We start from the raw sequence: 27899 nt of genomic DNA on the forward strand, positions 1-27899 counted from the left end.
TGAAAAAGGCAAGAAAACAGACTCTCCCCTAGAGCCTGCAGTAAGGAATGCAGCCCTGCGGACACCCTGATTTTGCCCAGGGAGACCATGCAGACCTCCAACCTGCAGAACTGTGAGATAATACATTTGTGTTGATTTAAGGCACTAAGTTTGTGGTAATTTCTTAGAGCAGTAGGAAACTACTACAGTGACTCACCTCTGTTGATTTCCAAGCATTCAACTTGAGTGGTAGTGTTTCCTGGGACAGCACCGCTTCACCAGGCAGAGGAATGTCTTGCCACTGCTCTTGTTTCCATCCTGCCTTGGGAGTGCTCTCTGTGTTCTCTGTCAATGACATAGAGCTAAGATTTTAGTTTGGCAAAAAATAGTATTGCTTCTATATTACGTCACAAATTTTAAGCTAACCACTTCTGAAAATCCATTTTGTCTACAAAATATACATGATCTACCAGTGGTTACCTATGAATAGTAATCATTTTAATATAGCTCTTTATAATAATTGAGACAGATTTCAAAAATATAACTTCAACTCTAGCCCTTCTCCCATCAAGAGTTTTATTTTATAGCTTTATTATTTGAAACATCTTTTTTAATATAAGGTATAATATTGTAGAGAAATAGAGTTTGAAAATGTGAAAATGATTCAAATGAAATTTTAGCAAAACAGGAATAACAACTATAATTATTCTAAAGTAACATTTAAAACAAGTTGATTACTGCTGTGTGAACTTCATGTGTTCTAAGCAAAACTAATCAGGAATGTATAGATTATTTGATAAAAAAGGATTTTTAAACAAAAAATTTTAAAACTCGAACATAAAAGAATACGCCAATGAAAATAAACAGATCCTTCTGCTTATATATTTTTACTGAACTGAACATTTTTGTAGTCTTACTAGCATTTTCCTCCCTGTCAGTTACTATGTAAATAAAGTATTAGTACCAACTCTATCTCAGCATTTTATTGGGTACAATGAGAAGTGCAGGAAAGCTATTTTCAAACTGGTATATGCACACCACTGGGGGTACATGAAGACTTCCCAAGGGCTAGGTGGGCACAGATCATTTTAAGGACTCAATATCCAGATCCACAACTTCTGTATATATTCTTTCCAAAAACTGATCATCCAGAGATTGCAACTGTGTAGAAGCATCAGGCTAGTTCTTTCCCCTTCCCTTCCATAATCTATTTTCTCCCACTTTATGAAGAAGGACCTATCCCTGACCTAATCTTATTAAGCGGCATCTTCCCTTAGGGTGCAAGCACAAGAGCCTCTAGAACTCCAGACAACAATAAAAAGACTGGGATAGGGTTGCCTCCTTTAATCAAGGCATGAAAAACCCAAAGTAGAGCTTCAAAGTTTGTCCTGTCTTACATGTATTTCTTTTAATGGCAAAGTATGGCATAAGTAACGGGGAATTTTGGTCCATACAGGGATGTCTGGTATTCAGATATGTCACAGTATGGAGAAGCAGGACAACTGACAAATTTCATGTCAGTTGGTTGTGCTTTACACCTCCCGACTACTGTCAAAGAACGCATCATTCCTGAGAAAGAGGTCCATGAGAAGCAAGCAAAAAGCATGGGGGGGCAGAGACCCTTATTTCATCAATGCAACAACCTTATGACAAGGCGCCATGGCTATCTACCTTAGAAATAGAGTTCAAGAGTGTGAATACAGCCAGAGTGATGTGTGCTTGCATGCTTATTTGAATAAAGTAAGATATTTTAGTTTAAGTCAATCTGATTTGGCTGGTTGTTTTGACAGTGAAGTCTGGTTTTGCCCACTAGGTAAATATGGTAAATAATTTCCAAAAACTGAATGAACCAAATCCATAGTTCTGAAGAGTTGATGAAAATATATTTAAAGCATGTAACACAATAAAATCATTTTCTCAAAAAATTATTGCATTGACAGGTATATTGCAATGAATGTTTTTCTATTTCCCATACATTCTGAGTATATTGTGTTAAGTGTAAGAGGTATAATTAATAAATTTGATAAACTTTAGTAATGGTTTTTATTGGTATTCTCAGAAACTGAGAAAGTAAATTATTCCTAATGACTAAGTAGGGTGTTTCTAATCCTTTGCTTTCAACAAAGGCCTAATCAAGTTAACAGCTGACAAGAATGAAAAACATTTTTATAATAAATCACTATAATTTTTGGCATATTATTTGGAAGGTATTCATAGAATTGACATTGCTATAATAAAATACCTCCTATTCCCACCTACAATTTTATGTGAACAAGACTTCTCAGCATTTTCATTTATAAAAATATAAAACAGAAACAGAATTCCTGCTGAACTCTGCTTATTTCTAGCAATAGCTAATATTCATACGTAGATAAATGAGCAGTTCCATGCATCTCATAAAAACATGTATTTCCAATAAAATTGTATCCTTTATGGTTTTTTTTATTTTAAATATGTTTTTATTGATTTCAGAGAGAGAGGAAGGGGAGGGAGAGAGAGAGAGAGAAACATCAATCAGCTGCCTCCTACCACAGCCCCTCCTGGGGACTGAACCCACAACCCAGGCATGTGCCCTGACCAGAAATTGAACCGGAGACCTCTCTGTGCATGGGACAACACTCAACCAACTGAGCCACACCAGCCAGGGCTCCTTTATGTTTAATAAGTATTTATAATATATTTATGTGGTTTTGTTTTCCCTGATTGTGTACTAAAAATAATTGGAATAAGTCAATCTAGAAGGAATATTTTACCACTTAAAGTCTCTGATCAGAAAAATTTTTTAAATAATTTCAATTTATATACCTATTGATACAGAGCAGACTTTCAAGCATAAAAACACTTTCTATTAGGATAAAGTTCTGGGAAGGATATAGAACAGAAACATGACTTCAAGTAGGAAAGGGAATAACGTGAAGACTTCGTGTATTTTTTAAATGAAGAACTACAAGTATCAATCACAACAGTATTTAGATTCCTTTAGATAGACCTAAAAGTTTCATGGGATAGTTTTTGTTTGTTTGTTTTCTTTTATTGTCAATGCCAATATTTTGAATTACATCCTTTGCAGTTACTTATACTAATGGCAATATTTCACATGTCAACTTAAGAATGTGTAAGGAGGCATATAATTTTTCAAAATAATTTTATGGGTTATGCAAGAAAAATAGCTTGAGAAACAAACAATGGTACAAGACGTGGCTAGTCCTTGCCTTCAGAAAGTTTAGCCTGACTGGGAAGATAAGTCTAACACACAGGCTATGGAAACAATTAAAAGAGAGTAATTATATGCCAAACTCCTTGAAATTAGCCAACTTTAGGACTAGACATGCAGAGGGAAGAAAATCAATGTACACCAGAACAACAGAAAGAGCCTCGAATAGGAAGTAAAATCTGAATAAGCTCTGAAGGTGGCTGGTGTTCTGATGAACAGGGAGGGAGGGAAGCATTATTCTAGGCAGGGCGCCTGCGTGGGCAAAAGTGGCAAGTGGGGTGCACACCAAAGACACTGAAGGATAAAACTTTGCATTTAGGGTTCTCACTCTGCATTTTCTTAAACCTTCACACGAAAATGAATAATTAAAATGAGCTTATCTGGGGCTTGGGGGTTTTACAATTAGTACTGGCGAACAGGCTTGGATCATGTATGCATGTTCATGTGATTTAATCAGGAACTATACCACCACTCTGAGAATTCTGCAACAAAATCAGCCTTGAAATGATAGTGACCTAGGTTTTAGACATCACAGAAGATTAATAAAAATTTCAGGAAGTTGATGTTGCAGTGTGAGGAAGCTGAAGAATAGCAAGAACTGTGAAAGAAAAAACCACCTTACATATTAGGAGATGCATTTTAGCTCAGAATAGCTAAAATGTTACACACCTATATTAATTTCATAGGGGCAAGAAGGAAAGTAGTGATAAAATAGTGGATCTATGGAAACTCATTTAGAATTACTTTTAGTATCAGGCAGCACAACACTGAAAGTGAGGTGTGTTTAATGAAATTAAATCATTTCTGAATTTTCACAAGCAAATGGAACGTGATAACACACATTTAGTTCCTTGGTGGAAATAAAGCCCCTTTGGTATCATAAGCTATGTATCAATTGAGACCATGAACTCACATGCCAAGGGGACTAGTACATGAATGAGAAACCTCAAAGGAAGAAGCGCAGATGCTGCAGGAAATGATGCTACTGAGTCATTCGAAGATGAGGGCTTAGATACCAAGGCTGTAGGTACTTTGTAGAAACTATCTAGAGAGAAGCCATCCATCTTGTTGAGCCTGTACCTTCAGATAACACCACAAAGCAGAACTGGTAGACCCTGTGATGTTTCTTAGATGAGATATCAAACTGACATTCCAACTATCAGACATTAACAATGCAACAGCACATTTTAGAAATGAAATGTTCCATAAGTTGAACAAATTCACAAATTGTTCCTTTTCTTATTTAGCATCTAATAAACATTGTTGCTATGTATTGACAGTGTCCTTTCAGGTATAATTTAAATATATTAGTCATTTACTTAACAAAATTAATTTTTAAGAATAAACATATTTTTAAAAATAATTTTAAATAACAAACAAATCCATCATAGAAAATAGTCAGCGGGGATTAGCCAAAGAACATATGTACATAGCCCATGGACACAGACAATAGTGAAGGCTGGGCGCTGGGGGTGGGGGTGGGGGTGGGGGTGAGGGTGGGGGCTGGGTGGAGGTGGGCAAAGAGGAGGAAAATGGGGGATATCTGTAATAGTGTCACAAATAAAAAAATAAAAAGAAAATAGTGGGCTAATGAAGAACTGATAAGATATAAAAGTCTCATAACAATTAAGTTTCTAACCTTCACAGAATCATGAGTTTGGAACCTTAACAATTTCACTGTCTTACGCTTTAGCATCTTCAAGTAATTGATATTTGTCGCACTTTTTAAAATTTTCATTTTATAATAATTTCAAACTTGCAGAAAAATTATAAGAATAGTACAAAGGACTCCCATATACTCTTCATCCATATTCACCAGTTGTTAACATTTTGCCCCATTAGTTTTATAATTCTCTTTCCTCATTGAGGTACATATTATGATAGTCCTATAGCCTGAGTCTTGAGGAAAGCCATTGTGCTAGGTTGGGTTCCCCAGGAAACAGACCCATGGCTCAGATTGGTATGACGGAGATTCACTGGGGAGTGCTCTTGGAAACAATCTTTGTGAGGAGGGAGGGAGGCAGGATCAGGCCAGGGAGAAATCCAACTGCAGCAGTTGCAACAGAGGCCTTAGCCAACCTCCTACTTGAAGCTTTGGGGCTGGAATGGCTCTTCACAGTTGTCGGGCCTTGGAGCAAGGGGGCTGGCCACAGCTACAGGTCATTGGAGCTAGGTTCCCTCAGGAAGTGGGTGTGACCTTGGGCAAAGAAGCTCTCTTCAGCTGTTGGGAATGCTCAGAGAAGGACTCTGCTGACAGCCCTGAGCTACCAACCTTCCCAGCAGAAATGAGTGCCTTGAACTTGAAGCAAGGATCTGGGAGACACCACAGCACCCACTACAGGTGCAACCTCTATGATCCCATTTACTCCTGAGAAATGCTGCAGAGGGACAGGGGATACATTGTGAGTACTGTTTGTTTTTAAGTTAAAACTAATACAAAAAATTTACAACAGCAATCTAACACAGAAAGAGATACAATAAACATAATTTTTGAAAGAAAAAAAGAAAATAACTGGTGGCCATGGAAAGAAACAAGATCTAAGACATCCCTTCTTTCTCAAAGGCGATGCTGATGAGCTGACGAGATTCTGAGATTTCTCATCAATATATGAATGTCTGGAAAAAAGGGAACTGAGTGAACAATACTTTTCCCTCTTTATGACTGAAAAGAGGCAGAAATGGCTAAAGAAAAGAAAGGTGCAACAGAGTGAGTCAATAAGATGCTCACATTTTAATGGAAGTGAAATCCACTGTTTCACGCTGAGTTGGTGGATGAGCTGCCCACCTATGGGAACAGGATACATTTCCCAACTAGATAGAATGAGCAGGATCTTGTACAAGACTCAGAAGACAGAGCAGATTCCAGGTATTCTAAACAAGACTGCATGTGCTAACGAGGGCTCCCATTCCTCGTGCTGCAGGAAAGGGGATGAAGTAATAGCCCACAAACCGCAACTTGGTGGAGAAAACAAACAGGTCGCAGAGATGGTGGGAAGAGTCAAGAAATCACTAAGTGTCTCCAAGCAAATAACTGCCGAAGCTTATTGTGCTGCTCAGATATTAACCCATTTACTTCGTACAACAACTCTATAATAGGCTGCCAGCCAGTAAGGAAATGAGGACTTCAGTTCTATAATCACAAGGGGAACTGAAATGCTGTATAATGTAACATAATCATGGCAGTGATGATTCAGCTTATTCACAATTATACCCACACCCGTAGGGGAGGGGATTATGTGAAGGCCAGGGCCACTGGGGCTTATGCTCAGAATCGTGCCAACCACCACAGTCAAATTTGTAAATGCTCTTTAAAAAACGCTTGTACTTTTTCTGTCATGTTTAAGAAATCCTACCCTATCTTAATGTAAAAAAGATACTCTCCTATATTTTCTTCTAAACATTTTCAAGTGTTCTTTTCACTTTGAAGTCCTTAATTCATCTAGAACTTGTTTTTGTGGAGGATGAGGTGGAGACCTACTTTCATTTTTTTCAATATGGATAAATAATTGCCCCAGTGTTAAGCAATTCATCTTTTCCCACCCAAGTGAAATGCCACCTGTCATACACTAAGATAACACAGTTGCACAGGTCCACATTCTGAGCTCTACAGTTTGTTCCACTGGTCCATACACCTGTCCCTGCATCAAGACCACACTGTCAAGATGACAAATTTTGCAGTCTTGTTACTAGAAAGGCGAGCTCTCCACCTATTTTTCTTCAGGAATGTTTGGATATTCTTGACCTTTTGATTCTTCCAGATAAATTTTAGAATCAGCCCATCAAATTCTATTTTAAAAATCATTTTTGGATTCTGATTGTAATTGCACTAAATCAGTGGTTCTCAACTGGGGGCAATTTTGGCCCCCAGGTGACACTTGACAATGTCTGCAGACATTTTTGGTTCTCACAACAGGAGGGGATGTGTCTAATAGCATCTAGGCTAGGAGAATGCTAAACACCCTACATGGCACAGGACAGCCCTTAAAATAAAGAATTATCTGGCTTAAAATGTCAATAGTACCAAGTTTAAGAAACCCTCCACTAAATCTTTTCAATTTGGAGAGAACTGATCCTTATATTTTTTGAGTATTTCAATAGACAAATATAAATCTTTCCATTTATATAGGTCCTCTTTAATGTATTTCAATTAAGTGTTATAATTTTCAATGTACAGATCTTATACATCTTTTATAAGTTTTATCCCTAAGTAGAACATAATTTTTTGCTATTATAAATGATATTTTTAAATATATGTTTGTTTGTTGATGATATAACTTGATTTATATATATTTTGATCTTATAGCCAGACATCTTGCTAAAATTTATTATATCTATTTTTAAAAATTTTTTAAGTTTTTAAAATTACACTTTACATTCAATGTTATTTTGAATTAGTTCAGGTATACAGCATAGTGGTTAAATAATCATGTACTTTACAAAGTGTTCTCCCTGATATTTCCAGTACCCACCTGACGCCACACAGTTATTACAATATTATTGACTATATTCTCTACGCTGTACTTTACATCTTCGTGACTATTTTGTAACTACCAATCTGCTCAAGGCAGGCCCCAAACTCATTTTCTTAACTATTGACACTGCCCTTAAGCAACTCAACCCTTATAGTAGTCAGTCACTCGCAGTGACCCAGAGGCACCAGCTCAAAGTCACTCTGTCCCTAGTTCACATGTCCTGTTCTTATTCTGCTTATTAAGTTAATTTAATTTAATTTTTAGAAAGAGAAACTCTTGCAGACTTCTCATACCTCTGGTGAGGCCAGAAATCTCTCAAATAGTGTATCATTTCCAGTCTTTGGTTACTGTGCAATAAATGGGCTTCTTGGAGCTCCTAGTAAATCTTATTGCCAGAAGTAGACCTGAAATATTTTTTAGTAAAAACCAGCATCTAGTATAATTCTGTTTTTATAAAAATGATTTCTCTTTAGTTATGCATCTTTTGATATGTATGTATGGATAGAAAGATACCTAGAATTTATGTTCATCTGATCTTAGCTATGGCTATTTCTGAGTGATGGGATTGAAAGTGACTGATTATACTGAACCTGCATAGAGTGATTTTTATGAAACAAAAAAGAAAAAAAAGCAGCAGACTGGAAGCAATTTTCTAATATGTTAATAGTGGTTGGTTTAGGGTAGAAGGAATACTGTTTTCTTTTTTGCACATTTGCTTATTTTTAAATTTTTAAAAAATCACTGTTTGACATTCATCTATGAAAATGTTTGAGTAGCGACCACCATTTGTACCATAAGCCCTGACATCTAGACTGTGTGTGATAAGGCCACGAAGCATAACTCCAAGTCAACTATGTTAGCACCGAGTTCACTGTAGGAATCGTATCAGCAACATTGGTGTTTTTGCTTATAAAAGCATGACTACTACTTTGAAGTTTAACTTTGGTCCAACAGGAATCCTATCAGTTTTAGGAAAATATTCCCATGACACAGACTAGAATAATCCTTCTCGAATAGAAGTTCCATTGCAAAGAATACTACTATTAAAGATCTCTTTGTGGAAGATTGGATGACCAAGAGAGATAATGCTTTGCTAATCTGGTTGTACACAATGTCTGGGGTGACAGTTTTTATAACTATTACCTCTAAGGTAAGGACTTAACTCTGATGCTTACAGCTCAGAGAAGCTGAGTTACAACTGTGCTTTATATATTTTTCTGTCTTTCCATCAAGCAGCAATTATCCTTAGCTCATCTCTTCCTACAAACATCAAAATCATCTAAACAAAACCACCCAAGCTACCTACTAGATTAAAACTTGGGGAAAACATCCAGGAATAGAAAAAAGGAGAAGTAGTGATGTGTGCATAACACCTTCTCTAAAGTACCTCTTTTCCCTTGCTAATTTACAACAAAGAAGCTAATTACAGCTGTTTCAGCTCTAGATCCTAAAGCCTGGAAATCATACTTCTTGCAATGCATTCATTTTTACATTTCATTATAACAAAATAATTTAGAGATCTTTAAATCCCTTCTGATGGAAATTGACCTGTATGATACCATCACTTGCCTCCATTTTCTCTGTTCAAGTAGTTTTCAATTTCTTTCTTCTCCAATACATCATCTGCTTACCACATTTCCTCTCTATAGTCTATCTTTAAAACATTACCTTTTCCTCATTTCAATAACCCTAGAGCGGGTCTTGGATGCTTAGAATCAAACAACTGTTTCTTACAAGCCTCCCTCCCATTTGTTTCTCCTTCATTTCTACACCAAGCAATAATATTACCTTCTACCAACAGCTGTTTTCAATAATAAGAAAGCTAAGTTCTGTGACTAAGCTAAACATCCCTTCTGTTCTCCAAGGCCTACAATGGTTCCTAGTTGCCAATTATGTCAAAGTGACAGTCCTTTATGTTTTAGCAAATTTGGTAGAAAAGGTTTCATTTTCCTGCTGATTTCTATTATAACATTACAAATAAATCCCTTTTTAAAAAAGTTTAATAGTCCAGAATTAACATTTTAGGCAAAGGAGAATGTTAACATAAGGCAAATACTGTTCATTATGTCCTATGTAATATGACAACCATGTATCACAATAATTAATTCATTTGTTTGTACTCTTTCCCACGATGATAGAGACTATTTGCTGTCCCTTATGTTTACTTATTCTCTCCTCCTTTAACAATACATTCTCTAACTTTCATCTGGGTACATAGCTGTCCAGTATAAAGATTACATTTCTCAGCCTCTCTTGCAGCTAGGAATGCCCATGTGACTAAGTGCTAAACAATAATATGTAAGCCAAAATGTCAAGAGCAACTTCAGTTAAGTGTTTTTAAAAGGAAGGAGCATTCAGTCTGGCCAGTGTGCTCAGTGGTTAGAGCATCGCCCCATACACTGGAAGAGCAAGGAAGGTAACAGAGTAGTAGCAAAAGGGGCGAAGAAACTCTGGATGAGCCATCATTGGTTATTTTACTATTACTCCTTTTTAGTGTCAGTTTGAATTCAAGACTTATGAGAGAAATTTTCAGAATGGGTCTATGTCTTTTTTGGAGATTTATTCCAGAGGAATGGGTACCCTAAAGAAAGAGGTTCCATTACCTCTTAGAAGTATTTGGGTGGTATTTACCATTATAATTACAAATGGCCACTTCTTTACTGTATCTCCCCAGTCCACACAAGTACAGATTGAGAACTCCTGACTGAGTCAAATACTTTAATGATTTCTAGCAGAATTAGTCTGTGTTGGTATTACTATTAACATTTTTACATTTTCATACTTAACTGACATCTGGAATATTTATTCATATTGAATACCTGCATCTCTTTCAAGATCATGATGAACAGATTTACAAAAAGCTAGAGGCAAGCCTCTGAAAATACTTGTAACTATATGTTACTCCTACTATGCCCCTCACTTATGGCACAAAGTTTAGTTTCTTTCAAGGGACAGTTATCCAAGCCACATTTCATTAATGTTTCTGTTTCCTCAACCTGTCCATTCCTTAAACACAGCTTATCAAAACAGGGTTTGTACTAGAGAAGTTAGGGCAAAGTGACAGTCCTGTATGTTTGAGCAAATTTGGTGGAAAAGGTTTCCTTTTCCTGCTGATTTCTATTATAACATTACAATTAAATCCCCTTTTAAAAAAAGTTTAATAGTCCAGAGTTAATGTTTTAGGCAAAGGACAGTGTTATGTAACACAAGGCATTATCCTAGAAGCTTTAGAGCAATTTTAAAATTCTGAGGCACATTTAAGAAAATGTCAATTTCCTGATCTGTAGGATTAAATGACACAAATGCGCAAAAACCCAGATCCTAGTCTCAGAAAACAGTTCTCCTTCACATTTCAGATAAAAATCTTAAAAATCAATCAGGATGCAAAATAGGGTAGCCACTTGTTTAATACCTTTTAAGCTCAAAATCATTTTATTTGAATCCTAGATAACTGCATTCAGAAAATAGCCATAACATTTTCTTCTAAATATTATTCTTCATCTTTGTTCTCTACAGTATGATGTGTAATAAAGTAATATTAGAACTAGCGTAACATTAACACATTAGTACTAAAGCTATGTTTTACATATTTCAGTCGTTCTTAAATACCTATTGCATTTTAGGTCAATGTTCATTATACGCACTTCGTTTACGTAGCCTTGCAACCTTAAGAAGCTTACACTTCTTCTGTGAAGCAGGAGTTTCTGGTGTGGGGATAGAAGTCCAGGCTGTTGGTGAATTACCTGTACGAGGTAATCTTTTAGAGAATGTCATACAGTAGGAGCTACGCCGTCTAGTCCGACATGCAACTTCCCTCTCTTTATGCAGCAATTGCTCATCCATCAGCAATGTTATGACTTGCTTAGACTTTTCCCGGATATAATAACCTGAAAAACACATTGAATTTGCTTAGAAAAAAAATTAATTAAGGCTACAATTAATTTTTATTCAAAAGAAAATTAGGAAAAATGAATATGTGAATAAAGGGAAAAAACTTGTGGGTGGATGGATGGGCAGGCAGACAACCACTATGTACCCACACTGTTAATATGTTACCCTGGAGGGGTACAACTGGGTAGGAAAAGAGAAGGGAGGACAACTGACTTTTCTTTGCCATAAACTCCTATCAGCTTGATGCCATTAATGGAGTCCAGAGCACAGTCTAAGACCTGAATTCTAGCCATGCTGCTGCACTCTATCATCGGTGTGACTGTGAACCAGGCAGTCTGTCTGGGCCTGAGTTCCCTATCTGAAAACCAGTATAAGCATATCTGTTCAGTCTAAGTCACAGATATAAAAGTACTCTCTTTCAAATATATGGTAATATCATTATTATTCTCAACCCTCTTCAATGAGAAATGATAAAATAAATCCCTTACTTCTCCACATCTTGGAACCAACTTATATTAACATTTCATGTTGTTCCAAGCCTTCTTTGAGGTAAGCTGAAAAGTCCCTAAAGATCCACTATTATGTTCATTTTGGGCTCCAAGTGTGATGAATTAAGAGTTAATGTTTCCAACTATAATTTATTAATAGTGGAAGTAATTTGAAATGGTCAAATTCAGGGTATTACAGGGGTGGGCAAAGTAAGTTTACAGTTGTTTGTATGGAAAACAATACAGTAATACATTATACTGCAAGAATAAACTCTGTTTTGCATACTCACAACTGTACAGCTACTTTTGCCCACTCCATATCTAGAGAAGAGGGGCCAACAATGTTCTCTAAGTTCCAGTCATTTCATCAGGGATTGACAGAGATTGCAGAAGAAACCTTTGCTCAAGTTGCCATCTTTTCCAAGATTATGTTATCTAATTTCACTTCTTAGTCATTTCTTCCTTTCAAACTTCTTGTGTAACTGTTTCAAACCTTATCATTCTAAACACCCTAATTTCCTATAATTAGCTTGCAGTTCACAACCAAAATATTCCACAGTGTTTTGGGTTTCCGCTCATTGTCTATGATGGGCAGAAGCCGGCTGTGACTATTGGCCTTTGGGGACTAGACAACACACCAGACATGACCCCCTCTACCCGCTATAACTGACATAGCTTGGTTTGCCAGGGCAAGGGGAAGGGCTGTGTACAAAAAACTCGTTTTCCCATCCTTAACTTCAGGAGCTCACTCCTTCCACTTTTCCCTTCACTCCCCCTACTCTAGCCACCTAGCTGTGTTATCCTATAGTCCCACCACACTCTTTATCTCCTCAGAGCTGTGTGCTGGCTGTTGCTTCTGCCAGGAACCTCTTTGCATGGCTAGATCCCCGATTCATTCAGGTCTCTACTCAAATGTCACCTCCTCAGAGAAGCCTTTCCTCTGCTCACCCTCTCTAAAATGGCCCGAGCCCATCACTCTCTACTCCCTCACCCTACTTCATATTTCACCCTGGCGTTTTTCACTACCTAATGCTGTGTTACATATTCATTCATTTACTGTTTCCTCACCTAGAATGTAAGCTCCTTGAGGGCAGAGAATCCCATTCACCCAGTATCTCCAGCATCTAGAAGAGTGACTGCATATGGTAGATGGTTAATAAATACTTACTAAATGACTCAGTAAAAGAAGCAAATGACCAAAAATCTCAATTTTCTCCTTGACATAGTGCAAATGGATGAAAGATAATGAGCACCAATTTACAACCTAGCTGCCTGAGGAAGCTACTTGGACTGAAATAACTTCTTGCAACAACCCTAATTAGAAAAATTTAGAAGTTATGGGACGGATATGGAATACTCTACTTGGAGTCTGCATGGATTGATGGGGCTTGAGGGCAGCTCTACTCATTCAAAGGGACAAGCCTGTACACAAGCAGAAAGGCAACGGCAGTAAGAGAAGACTTCTCCCTGAACCACCAGGGCTCCTCCCTGAGGTAGCTGTCTGCAGGATCAGTAAGGTCTGGCCACAGAAGTTTACTGAAAATTGGGAAGAAATCACCCAGATGTGAACTTCCCATTCATAGCTGCCCACTGCCCTGGCTACCTCCCCACCACCCTCAAGATGCTGGAGAATACAAACCTGGCTGTTCTAAAACACCCAAGTTGAAGGTGAAAAACTTCAAGAACCCAATAAACCTGCTTCAAGGATGGGTTAAATAATAACAGTAGTAAAAATAAGATGGCATCTACCTCACTTCTAACCAATATGTATTTAAATAAAGGAAAGAGGGCACAGTACTACTAAAGAATAGTACTGGAAATAAAATAAGCTTGGGCAGCAACTGTGTTGTATCTGAGAGAGAGAGAGAGAGAGAGAGAGAGAGAGAGAGAGAGAGAGAGAGAGAGAAAGCAAGTGGGAGGGGAGGGAAAGGAGAGAAGGTAAGAGGGAGAGAAGGGGAGGGAGAGAGATAAAGAGACAGAGAGAGGGAGAAAATATGGATTCTCTGAAGTAAGAAATTAAACTATGCAAGAGATCAATATCCAAAGATATTGTATAAAACACATCAAGATGAAAAGCCTGTTAGTTGAGGTAAAGGTTAAAGTACAAATAAAGTTATATACTGTTTTTAATTAGAAACCTTTGGTTGTAAGTGACAGAAACACAATTTAAACTGGTTAAGGCAAAGGCCATGGAAAAATCAGAGATTGCAACTGGGCCTCAAGTCCAAATGAAGCAGAGTCTGAAAAACTGCCAGGAAGGACTCTTTTCTCCTTTCTGTCTCTGCTTCTCCCTGTGTAATGCCTTCATTTTCTCCTGTTGCAGGTTGGTTCTTCAATCTGGATGTGGATATAGCTACAAACAGCTCCAGGTTCACACCTCATAGTCTGCCACCTGAGAAGTCTCCCTCTCCCTTCCTTCAAATTTGAAAAATCCAGGAGAATAACTCTGGTTGTCCCAGCTTTGACAGTCACATGCCCATCCCTATGGCCAGAGAGTGGGATGTTACCCTTGGCAAATCCCACTAGAAAGACACAGCATTGTGAGGGGAGGGTCAACGGGACAGAAGAGTGAACAAGCAGGCGGCCAACTCAGGAGTCCTCCCAAACTCAAGGAGAGGTAGTAGAGGACGCGCAAGTCACAGAGCAACTATGCAACAGGCCAACAGCCAAGGTTATTCACATTCAACCATGTCTTGAACACTTAAGTTTCAGGAAATGTTCTAAGCAGTCAGGGCACAGGTGAGAAAAGAGAGGCAAGCTCCCTAAACAAGGTAATTCCAGATAAAAGTAAATGCTCTAAAGGAAATAAAGAAGAGTGATGTGCTACACATTAATTTGGAGTGTGGTCAAGAAATGTCTTGCTGAGGAAGTACCACACCAGTAGAGTCTTGAACAGCAAGAAAAAGCCCGCTATGCAGATGTACCAGAAGAGAGCGCCTGGTAGAAGGAACAGCTCAGACCTCATTTCTTCAGGAAAGCCTTTAGCTGAGAGATAACAACCCCCCCCACTCGCCCCACACACATCAGGGCCACAGACTTGGGCAGGCCCTGCTTTCACACAGTCTCTTAGCACCTACACTTATCTTTTATAGTATTTCCAGTTTGTAATTGCCTATTTATTTGATAAATGTTTTTTTCCTCCACTAGTGTATAACATCCATGAAGGCTAGAACTATACTTGTTTGCTTAAGAGATACTTAATGTTGCTCTGGCCAGTTTTGCTCAGTGGTTAGAGCATTGGCCCACAGACCACAGGGTCCCAGGTTCAATATCCAGTCAAGGGCATATACTTCAGTTGTGGCTTGATCCCCGTCAGGTGTGTGGGGGAGGTGTTTCTCTCTCTCTCCCCTCCATTCTCTCTAAAAAAATTAATGGAAAAAAATATCCTCAGGTGAGGATTGAAAAAAAAGACATGTTCGTTAAATAAATGAATGAATGCAGAAGAAAAACTTCCCAAATACAGAGGACTCTATGTAAGTTCATAACTGAACATCAAGTAAAGAGATTTAGAAGTATGGTAAATTCACAGATCTTGGGCACTGAGATGTACCATCATGAAAGATACAGACCAGATTTTTAGAACAATATGTATTAAGCTTCACACAGAAGTTATAAAACATCTTAACACTCCTCTCTCTGTTCCTGACCCACCAAAATCTACCAAAACCGACTCTTCTCCCCATATTCCTTTCTCAGTGAATTTTATCTCCATCTTAAGCCAGAAATATGAACACTGACTTCTTCAAATTCAATAATCTATGCCTATGGATTGTACATACTAGATATCTTTTAAATCCATTCTCTCCACTCCATCTCTCTGATCACTTGTTGCCTGTGGTGTTCTAAAGTATTTACTTACTTTTAGCCTCCTTTCCAATCTACCCTCCACACTGCCTCAGGGGTGAGGGTGGGGAGGGAGGGGGGGAAGTATCCCAAAAATATCTGATTAAGTTATTTTTAGGTTAAGAAACCTTCAGTCGCGTTGGAACAGTAAGTTCATGCTTCAAAGTACCCCTCTGCTCTGCTCCAAATACACAGCAATAATAGACATCACCAGTCTCAAAAACAAGATAAAAATCACCATGAGCCAGAAATATAAGAGAAATGAAAAGGTAGTAAGCAGCGCTGAAGCCACAGGCTATTGGGCTCTTGATCTGGCACCAGGAGTTCAGGTGTTAGGGAATCAGCGCTGATCTCACTCTTTGATGTTAGGGGTTATCCATGTTTGTAAGAGAAGTCTGGGAAGAAAAGAAAAGGCCACTAATCGCTTCCTGGGCTATAATTTATTTGTAGCTGTGGATCTAGAACAAGAAGACACACATGCAGCCTTAAGGCCTGAAACTAAACTAAGCCACCTGCTGGCTCAGTGACTGAATTCATGCATGACACACACCCTAGTATCATCTCAGGCATGAGCCCTGAGCCACCTTTATAAGGGCTGTACTGAAGGCTGTAAGGGAGCTGGGTCGTGGGAACAGAAAAACCAACATAAAGGGAAAAGTGAACATGGGTCGTTGGGGAATAACATCTCAAAATAAGCCTGAAAACTACAATTCCAAAATAGGTTTTTTAAAAATATGACACTAAGTCAATAAAAGAGCAATCAAAACAAATTCACTCCAAATAGATCAGTATTCTACAAGACTAGGATTTTCTATAAATCAATAATCTATATTGTTATAGGATTTAAACAAAGATTTTATTTTTTTTATTTTTTTGTTACTCCTTGCCCGAGAACATTTTTCCCATTGATTTTTAGAGAGTGGAAGGGAGAGAGGGGAGGGAGGGAGAAAGGGAGAAAAGGAAAGAGGGAGAGAGAGAGACAGAAAGAAACATTGATGTGAGACAGAAAGTAGATTAGAAGTTAGCAGGGGAGATATGCTTAATGGTTACAGAGTTTCTTTGAAATTTTACAGGTGAAAAAGTTTTGGAAATAATAGAGATGGTTACACAATACTGAGAATGTAATTAAGGTCTCTGAATTATACATTTAAAATAACAAATTTTATTATATATATATTTAAAATAATATATCAAAGCCATAGAATTGTACACTTTAAATGGGTGAATTATATAGTACTGTGTATGACATAGCTCAATAAAGCTGTTTTTTAAAAAGTAAAGTCCTGGCCAGTGTGCTCAGTAGTTAGAGCATCGGCCCATGCACGGAATGGTTGTGGGTTTAATTCCCAGTCAAGGGCACGTACCTAGGTTGCAGGTTCTATCCAGCGCTGGTTGGGGTGCATGCAGGAGGCAACCAATCAATGTGTCTTCTCTCATATCAATGTTTCTCTCTCTCTCTCTGCCCCCTGCCTCCCTTCCACTCTCTCTAAAAATCAATGGAAAAAATATCCTTTGGTGAGGATTAACAACAACAAAAAAGTAAAGAAAAAAAAAAGAGAAATGAGGTCTCTCAAGCTACAAAGACATGGAAGAATCTTAAATGCATATTGCTAAGGGAAAGAAACGAGTCTGAAAAAGCTGCATACCATATGATTCCAACTATATGACATTCTGGAAACGGCAAAAACTATGGAGACAGTAAAAAATCAGTGGTTGTCAAGAGCTGGGGAGGGTGAGGCAGGGGAGGATGACTAGGCACAGGGCACTTTCAGGTGGTGAACTATTCTGTAGGCTAATGGAATGGTAGATACATAACACTGCGTTTCAAAACCCATAGAACTGCAGAACAGAGTGAACCTTAAAGTAAACTAAGGACTTCAGTTAATAATGTATCAATATCGGTTCATCATTCACAACAAATGTACAACACTAATCCAAGATGCTTAATAGGTGAAACCATGTGAGGGTAGGGAAGGGTATGTAAGAACTCTGTACTTTCTGCATAATTTTTCTGTAAACCTAAAACTGCTATAAAAAATAGTCTATTTTTAAAAATGTATACTTAACACAGACACTGCACTGAATTATACCCTTTTCTCATGATTCATGAGATTATTCACTTTAAACACAAATGATAATTTTACATCAGATGGGGAGGAAGTGCTGATTCTTTAACCATTGTAGAAAATCAGGGACTACTGAATCATCTCAGTTCAGTATTCTATATGCCCTTTCCCTACTTCACCTCCTCCTCCACCCTCTACAAAATTATTTTATGACCTAGATTTCTGTATTTATAAAACTACTTGAATCTACCTAGTCTTTGAAGACTCCACAGTCTTTGGAAACATTTCCTTACTTTTAAGACTAAATTCCAACCTAATTATAATTATGAATTACAGTGACATTATTATACCAATTTGCCATGCCTCTTGTTTATTCACTTTGCTCATTTTCTGTGGTGTCCTTTTATCATGAACCTGAGTGTTAGTTTTACACATCCTTTTGGGGGAAAGAATACTGCTCTCTAAGGCTCTCAAGAGGCAACACAAAGGATTAAACTGGAAACCACAACTGTCCTAGAGGAAAGGTAGCTAATATATTTAAGAACAATTTTCCCCCAGCTTCTAGTTTAAAATGATTCCTTCTCAAACTCCTATTCTTTATTGGCACACTGTATAAATTTCTGTTACCTTGGTCTTTTCCAGCTTCATCTATGTGTTGAAAATCTTTCAGCATTTGAAGGTTACAGAACCCCTCTCTGCAAAGCTGAATAACTTTCTTAGATCCATTCTTGATGAGATAATCCATCAGCATAAGGGATTTATACACATGGCGCCAGTTCTTCCCATGGTCATTTAGTCTCTGCCATAGCATATTCATAATCTCTGAGAGAGAATTCACGTTGTAAGTCAGGTCACTGATAGCTAACATCAGAGAACTAGAAGGACCCCAAGGATCATTAGAAGTTGCTTCCCTGACTTTTATTTCAGCATCTGAGTAGTTTTTCACGAAGTTTTTCACTTGCCTCCTGAATGCCATAGGTAAGACAAGTTTGAAGGTGAGACGGGATGAGAGCAATGGAATACGAGTTTATGTAACCAGTTTATAAAACCCTTGATAGGTAATTGGCCTCTGTTTCTGCTGTTCCCAAATACAAATGATTAATCATCATCTTGACAAGGCATCAATTTCCTGCAAAGGAAAGCACACACAAAAAAGTAAGTTAATTATTGTTTTAATATCTACTGAACACCAAGTCAGTTTGAAAAATCTAGCTTTAGTTTTAGAATTAAAACTAAATTTAGTTTTAGAATCAGCTAGAATTAGGGGTACCATGTAAATATTCCTAGGGTCATTATGGGAAAATCTCTCATAAGGGATTGGCTTACTTAATTTAGAGAAATATAAGTGGTTTTTTTTTTTTATTAAATATATCTTTATCGACTTCAGAGAGAGGAAAGGAGGGGGAGAGAGAGACAGAAACATCAACGATGAGAGAGTCATTGATCAGCTGCCTAGCCCGCAACCCGGGCACGTGCCCTGACCAGGAATCAAACCCCGATCTCCTGGATCCTAGGTGGATGCTCAACCGCTGAGCCACTCCCGGCCGGGCTAAGTGGTCTTTCTAAAGGTTCCTGCAGAAAATACCATTCATCCTCTTTGGACAGAAATAAAATTATTACAAAGCATCTCATGGACAGTTGACAACTTAGTATAAGAAAATGGAACCTGGGCTTGACATATCATGCTTTAGATTTGTTATCATGTATAAAAATATTAAGTTCTAAAAGGAATTATGTTAAAAATTTAGTCTTAGGATCACCAAGTAACCCTATGGTCATATTGTTTTTAGAGCTACAAGCCAGATCTAAATATGGGCTGTTTTCCCATTACTCAAAGGGGGGAAGGGTCACCAACTATTAAGACAAGTAGTTGCACCTCTGTGGACTCCACATCTGACTCATGGTACTGTAAATCAATATTTAGTTCTGGTAAGACTAGTAAGTTCAAGGAAAGGTTAAATTACTTTCTCTACTCAACTTTAGTAGAGGATGTCTGAGTTTAGAACTAAACAGTGTCAATAGTATGATTCAAACAGTGTTAAGAATTTTCCTAAAATTTGAAGTGACTGGCATGTCTCTCTCAGATCTCGAAACAAGTACACAAAGGCAGGCCCATGTAGGTGGACACAAAAATACATTAAAACTTAAACAGGGTACGCAGCCCCAGAACTTTAAATGATGCTTGTGAATGATCAATTCACAAGTTTATATGAAACTATTCCTTTTCTTCTTTTTCATTCTTTTGCATTAAGGTGGGTCAGTTGGTTTGCAGTTTCCCTAGTGATTCACCACTGATGACCACTAAAATAGTGTACACCAAATTGATTTCAACCCCTGTGAGCATATACACCCAATGAAGCCTCCACAATCGATAATCAGGTTTTGCCAGAGAAACTGTATATATATAAAAGAAAATGGTTAAAATCCATAACAAATGTGTTTATTTTTAGCTTTGTCTTGTTTCTCTTCCTTGACCTTCTCAATTGCCAACTCAGGCTTGATTACTTCCTGTGTGTATTTAAGGAAGACATAGATTTTCAGAAGCATCCTAAATGACCTATTATGTCTTTTTTTTTTTTAAATAAGAGGAGATAATTAATGTTTGTGGGGTTTTTTGTAAAAATACATCCTCAAATAAGCAAGATAGAAAATGTATCAGTTTAATTAAGATTTCTCAGAAAGAGACTATTATCAACCCTAGAAAGAAAAAAAGTTGGGTGTCTTTAAATTTTTCCGATTTTCTCTCATTTGCACTTCAAATATAAGCATTTTTAGCTGATCACTACTGCAACAAAAACCCAATTTATAGTGTGTATCAATAAGCTATTAAAATTTTCAATCATGAGGGTTTTCTTTTTCTATTGTCCTTTTTTCTCCTCTACCAAGCTCACTCAATGCAGAGATGCACTGTGACATTGGCTTAGAGCAACAAATATTGATCTGATCCTCACAAGTCTATTTAAAAAACATACTGTTAAAATCATAACCTTCTGTAATAGAACAAGTAATTAAAACCCTTTTTTTTTTCTTTTTTGGATAGCTACCCATCTATATTTTGGTAGGACAAAACCCTAATTTTTAGTTTTCCTATTTTCTCTAACCTGCATTTTTAAATTTAAAAAAAATGTTTTCTTAAATGAATTTTCTGCCCCAGATAACTATCTAAATAATAGCCCTCAATCCAACAGAGAAGTTTAAAATGGATGTTGTTGACATCATACCAAAATTAAATACATTTCCAACCATTAGAAAAACCAAAAAGAAAAAAGTCTGGATAAGTGAATTATTATCATTTATTAATATATGGTACTTTGAGACATGAATATAGAATATATAAGACATGATCCTACTATTGATATGTTTTCACACTAACAAGACGTTCAATTAATTGTATTGTAGATTATACATTGGTTTATTATGTGTTTTAGACACCTGACTACATGCAAACACTGTTTACTCATACCATTAAAAACTTGACATTATCACATTGATGAGACAAAATTAGTGCCCAAAAGGGTCCATATTCAAACTTGAATTTGGGTAGTGTGGCTACCCAAGTCCCTATAACATGTAGAAATGGAGGGAAATAAGATATTCCATGTCACAAAACTATGTCACCTCCTCTGAGAAGCCTTCACTGACCCTGCTAACTACTTAGGTCTTCCCATCAAACTCTTTTTAGCCCTTGGTGTATTTCCTTCATGGACTTATCATGATCTGTACATACATATTTGTTATTTGCTCTTTGGTTTTCTCCAGCACCAGCCTGGCCCTTGAGAGCAGAGACCCTGACCATCTTATTTACCAGTGTAATCCTATTGACTAAGGTACGTAGCACATAGCAGGTACTGAAGAAACAGGTGTTGGGTGAGTGGCCAAACGGTTGAATGATTCTGCTTTGAGATAAACCTGCCTCAATTCTACATCTTTGGATTATAAATACGATATTTAAAAAATATAATCCAGCTCTTGTAATTGTCAAGTAAAATTCTAGAGTATTGAGCAAATATTTTCAAATCAATCAATAAATACTTCTTGAATACCTACCATTTATACAGCTTTTTGGGAGACATAAGAAATATAAAACATGATCCCTACATTAAAGCACACATCATTAAGGAGCTTTTCCCCTTAAATAATTACAATAATACACAGATGATGAAGTAGAAGATATCTTTGTTTTCTCTTTAGGTTTATCCACTTCCACAATGTTTTGCCAAAGGCTGTTTCCTCCCACCTGAATCATAACGGGAAATCATTTAAGTTATCAAGTGACATTAAACTATTGGTCCACAATTTCTTACCCGAATCCTTTGAGGCCAGATGAGTTGTGGAATTCAAACTCAGTTTTTTTCAATTAAAAAATTTTTTTTTTTACTTTTGAAGGGTAATCCCATGCCTATACCATATATTACACGGTAACCACAGTACGGTGTGGGGCCACTCTGAACAATCACATTAACATGACTGCAACAAAAACCTGCAAATATATGGAATAAATTAAGACAAATGGCTCGTTTCAGTTCAGGTCTTGCTGCCAAATAAGTTGGGGGGAAACTGGTTTTCAAAACTTTTTGGGTGTTAGAATTGAGAATAGGGGACTAAGGAGCTGAACCGACTGTTTCCAAAGATGTAAACAACCACCGCATCTAAGAGGCTGAGTGCCAAGAAGTATCTCTAGAAAGATGGATTTAGGGTAGTGCAATAATGAGAAAACAGCTCATGTGTTTGTATAGGTTCTGCCTGTAGACATGAGCTCAACTCAGGAGGAAATAAGGTCTGACCAAGATTGTTACGGTAGAACGATTATAGAGAATACCGTGACATTAGGAAAAGTAACTGTTTCGGGGAAAGAACACTGCAAGGGGCAGAGAAACCCGCTTGTCTGAGCCCCTCCTCCGTGTTCATTAACTAACTCAATTATTAGTTTTTCAGAGTTTACCATGTGACGGGCTCCACGCTAGGACATGGAGAAACAGGGGCACACGACACAGTCACCACCCTCAGGAGTAACTGGCTGCTCTTTATCGAGTGCTCGCAATGTTCTCACATTCACACATCTCATCTCATTACTTTAATTAGGATTCCAAAGGCGTGGATCTGGGGTCCTGCTCTGCCATTTCTTAATTAAGGCTTACGGCTCCACTCGGCCTCAGTTCCCCATCTGCAGCAAAAGGACTAATAGCCACCCTGCGAGGACGGTTGAGGTGAAGAAATGAGATGCGTGGGAAAGAATTCTGAACGCGAAGGGTGGCGGCCGAGAGGGAATCGACTTCCCGCGACTGCCCTCTGAGAGCAACACAATTTACTTGGAGCGGAGAAGCTTCTAGCAACTGGGAGTGATGTGATGGCGTCACACAGCACGAAGACTGTGCGGGCCTCGACCCCTCTCGCTGGTACTCGGAGGGCGGCCCGGCACGAGCATGGGCCACAGGGCTGCGCTGGCCCCTTCAGGCTGACCTCCGTCACCACCACCCCCTCCCAAAGAGAGTCTACCTGGGGAGAAAGTCCAGCTCCCGCGCCGGGTCCTTTTCCCTCTCAAATTCACGCCCTCTGCTCCCCAGGCCTCCCTACCTCCTCCAACCAGGCCCAAGTGCCCCGCCCCGCCCACTTCCGCTTTCTCACTTCCGGCCCCTCACTTCCGGCCTCGCGCTTGCCAGCCCTCCCAGGTCTAGTGCGTGCGGCTCCGAAGGCCTCGAGTGACTAGACGGATGCGAGGGGTTAAAATACCCCAGCTTGGGGGTATCAAGTGGAACGAAGGTAAATGTCTTCATTTAACAATCTGTTGAGCTGTGATGCTGCCCTAGTTCTCCTTCCAAAGAAGAAATTTTACAGTTTGTGTTAGTGTAATTTTAGCTGACTGGAAATGCCATCCGCCGCCGATTTCCACCTCAGAGGACAAAGAATGTAAAAGTCGTCTCTCGAGATGAAAAGGGCAGTGCCAGTGTGGTGGGCAGTGATGGAGTGCCTCCGGGAATGGCCTCGGGTAGTCGCTGAAATACTCAGCTGATCTTCAGTGAACACCCACTGTGTGCCAGGCAGCCCACTGAGCAGTTAAGGGCCCAGGCGTGAAGCACAACCCAGTGCGCCCGTGAGTTTGCAGGCTAGTGGCAGTGGAGGTGACAGACGCCATCACAGAAGATTGTGACACGATCTGTATGGCGTAATAAGAGAGGAGCAAGCGTCTATTTCTGCCAGGGTGTATATAAGGGCAGGTTTCACCGAGGAGTTTACATCTTGATTTGCACCTTCAAGAACGAATAAGCCGAGTAGAGGAGGCCGTTAGAGGCCAAGGACCCATCAGGTGGAAAAGCTGGAAAGCTGAGGGGGCTTATTACCTTGGGAAAAGTGCCAGTACTGTAGTTACTAGGGCTGTTGCAAAGGCTGTTAGCACAGCAGAGGGAGAGGAGGTGGCAGAGGAGTCAGATCCTGAAGGACCTCGTCCATACTTACTGGGCAGTTGTATCCATTAGGCATTCAAAATATAATCAAACCTATGTTTTAAAGCATGTTGGTGGTTGTATGGACTATGTCAGGAAAAGACTTAGAGTAGGAAAATGCTTAGTAGATGAAAGTAAGTTGTTTTTAGTTCTTACTACAATTATAATTATTATTATAACAGTCCACATTATTGATATTGATAGGTACGTATAATATAAAATGATGGGAGATATGAAAGAAGTTGGTCTGCTTGAAATATTACGAAACCAGCTATAATATAGAGTAGTGGGGCAGTAGCCAGAGGGAAATGGAAAATGTGGCCTGGAGAGGGATTGTTCAGGGCCTTGAATACCATGCTAAGGTGTTATTCTATGATGCAGGAGGGTGGGGGGAAACAAGTATTTTATATATTGAGTTATTGTTTGTGAAGATTTTTTTCTAAGCATATCTTATGTAAATTTCAAAGGAACTCTGAAAAGTAGGCATTAATTATCCCATTTTACATATGAGGCAGTGAGTTTGGGGAACATGCATTCATTCTACATGACTGAGCACCTGCTGTGTCCCAAACAATATGCTGAGCCTCGGGAATACAAGGAAATTATAGTCTATTAGTCTTATAGAGGAGACAGGAATAAATCAGCAATTATAATAAGTTGCCATGATAAAGGCAAGTATAAAGTGATATGGGAGTAAAAAGGAGATTTGTCTAAATCTACAAAGTTAGGTAAGGCTTCCTGGAGTAGGTGAACTTGAACAGAGTTTGCAGGAACAAAAGGTTACATGAATTGCCCAGAATTATTCAAGTAGCATTCAACTAGCAAGTGATTTAGCTAGAACTTGAACATAAATCTGCTGCGTCCAATTCTGTGCCCTTTCCCCTACCCTAAGGATTAATCTTTGGTCCTTGATGTTGAGCTCCATTGATATTCTCAATCATAAGTCTACCTGTTGCATTTTGAGAAGGTCAGAGATCCCATCTTTTCTTTTTAAACCCATTCATTGTCTTCTTTTAGAATGAGTCTCTGGGTGAGTTTAAAAGAGCTGATTAGGCTCTGCCAAAGTGTAGTGTTACCTACTTAATGGAATTAACTCTGTTAAAGTGACATTGTGTAAGAAGTCCTTTTTATCTGCTTTCCTCCATTTGGGGGCACCATAATTTAGTGGCAATACTGTAGCATTCACCAAATACATCATTTTACAATAGTAACTCGGTGTGTTTCCCCCATCTCCTGAACTCAGAGTTTTATAAAAGTAAAGTTTTCTTTTGGTTTCAATGGCATCACTGCTCCTTCTCATCTCTTTGGCTGGTTTCTTCTCATTTCTCTGACCTCTCTACTTTAGAGGAGTCTGTTCTCTGTATTTATTCTTTTGGTGGTTTTATCCAGTCTCATAGCTTAAAACACCCTTCTCATTCAGCAACTCTCAGAATGTTTTATTATCAACTCTAACCTCTCCTGACTGCCCCCACTGGTATTTCTCATAAACATCTCAAATGTAGTATGTCCAAAACCAAACTCCTTATCTTCTAGACCTGCTCCCCTGTCTCAGTAAATGACACATTCTTGCTTCTGGTTTCTCAGGTCATGACCTTGGAGTCATCATTGTCTCCTCTGTTCGTCTCACCGCACATCATATCCATCAGCTCACCTTTCATATTTAGTCTGGGTAATATGTGGTCAGTAGTTAATAAAAGGTTTATCAATGCCACGTTCTAATACACAGTAAAATAATATCTATGTTTCCAGACTTTATGGTCACCCTGTATATTCAGAATTCAGTTTCTTCCCACAACCTTCACTTCCCACCAGCTGTCCTAAGTTGCCATCATCTCTTGCCAGGACTATTGCAGTAGCCTCCTAACTGGTCTCCCTGCTTCTACTCTTGCTCTCTTACAATCTAATCTCAACACAACAACGGGAGTGATCCTTTTAAAACTTAAAACCCAAGTCAAATCATATAATAACCCAGTTCAGAATCGTCCGTTGGCTCCCATCTCACTTAGAGTAAAACCTAGAGACCCTGCCATGGCTAGCAAGGCCCTAAGTGTTCTGGCCCCATCTCTCTCTGTCCTCCATCCCGACTGCTTTCTACCTCACCAACTGCATCAGGCTTGCTCCCACCTTGAGGCTTTGCACCTGCTGGGCCCTATACCTGCAAAAGCTGTCCAGATAGCTATTAGGCTGGCTCCTTCACTTTGTTTTGGACTTAGCTCAAATGTCCTTTGATGTCCCAGTAAAATCACAACCCTCCAGCTCAGCCACACTCCCTATGACTCTTGCCCCATTTTATGTTTTTCCATGGTAGTACAACCATCTGACATACGTATTGTTTCTTCCTGTGCCAGAAGGTAAGATTTAGAAGGGCAGGGACTATGTTTTGTTTACTGATACATTCCCACACCTAGAACATGCCTGAGAGTAGGTATTTAAACATTATTTACTGAATGAATGAAAAGATAATGTCTGGGTCTACACTATTGAATGAGAAGTACATATTACCATAAAATTAGATTAAATGTAATTATGTACAAGACGTTCTGATATTAATGATGATTCCCTCAAAAGGAATTGCTGAAAAATTTTAACAAGTATGGTTTTAAAAGAAAATTTCTCCTTTGTAGATGAGTTGAGATTTTGCATATTCCTAAATCCCCCAATTTTGTGGATATTTTCTGAGTGTCCATGATAGTGAGGACTGAAATGCTCACATTTTCACATTACAGTCTATCCTTAGGTTCTCCCTTTGCACTTGTTCAGTTACAGAGCTGTTATGAAATAAACCAATAAATGACCTTCCTTTCCTCTCAATATGCTCTAGAACACATCTGCTAATCATCACTTACTACCAAAATAACTACCCTTTGAGATGTTTCTGTTCTGTACTCTGCCCCATAATTATAAAGGGAGGGGTCATGTTCTCCCTGGGGTGCAGTACCCTGTGGAAAAGTAACTTCCTCATTAGGGTACAAGTTGAAAACACCGTGATACTTCCTACAGAGCACTATTCAGCTTTTCCTCCTTCCCACCCCCAGCATGGAAGTTCAGGGACTCAGTGTCTAACCACTGACAGGATAAGGACCATGGCCAGAGGATTTCAGTGTTTGAAAACTGGCATTGGAGCTGTTGAGTGAATGATGACCCAGGTCCTTAAACCATGAACACTAAAGAACACTGAGGCCAACCTGGAGATGTCATTGTTTTAAAATCGGCAACAGCCCGGCCGGGCGTGGCTCAGCGGTTGAGCGTCTACCTAGGATCCAGGCGATCGGGGTTCAATTCCCGGTCAGGGCACATGCCCGGGTTGTGGGCTTGATCCCCAGTTGGGGGCATGCAGGGGGCAGCCGATCAATGGCTCTGTCATCATTGATGTCTCTATCTCTCTCTTCTCCTTTCCTCTCTCTGAAATCAATAAAGATATATATAAAATAAAATAATAAAGTAAAATCGGCAACATGTTATCTTGAAATTTCCATCTTTACAATGTGGAAATAATGGGGACACTG

At 38.7% G+C, this 27899-nt stretch overlaps 1 protein-coding gene across 1 annotated transcript in view; it reads right to left on the minus strand.

The window, feature by feature from the left end:
- ENTHD1 (ENTH domain containing 1) overlaps positions 1-18929 on the minus strand; it is a 64070-nt gene extending 45141 nt beyond the window's left edge. The window contains exons 1-3 of the mRNA XM_087813810.1: positions 18581-18929; positions 11310-11552; positions 197-315 (exon numbers count right to left, since the gene is read on the minus strand). Coding sequence (XP_087669936.1) covers positions 197-315; positions 11310-11552; positions 18581-18929 — 711 coding nt within the window. The remainder of the gene's footprint in view (positions 1-196; positions 316-11309; positions 11553-18580) is intronic.
- Between the last annotated feature and the right edge of the window lie 8970 nt (positions 18930-27899).

This window comes from Miniopterus natalensis, chromosome 2 (genome assembly GCF_054644295.1).
Source record: "Miniopterus natalensis isolate mMinNat1 chromosome 2, mMinNat1.hap1, whole genome shotgun sequence".
NCBI lineage: Eukaryota > Metazoa > Chordata > Mammalia > Chiroptera > Miniopteridae > Miniopterus > Miniopterus natalensis.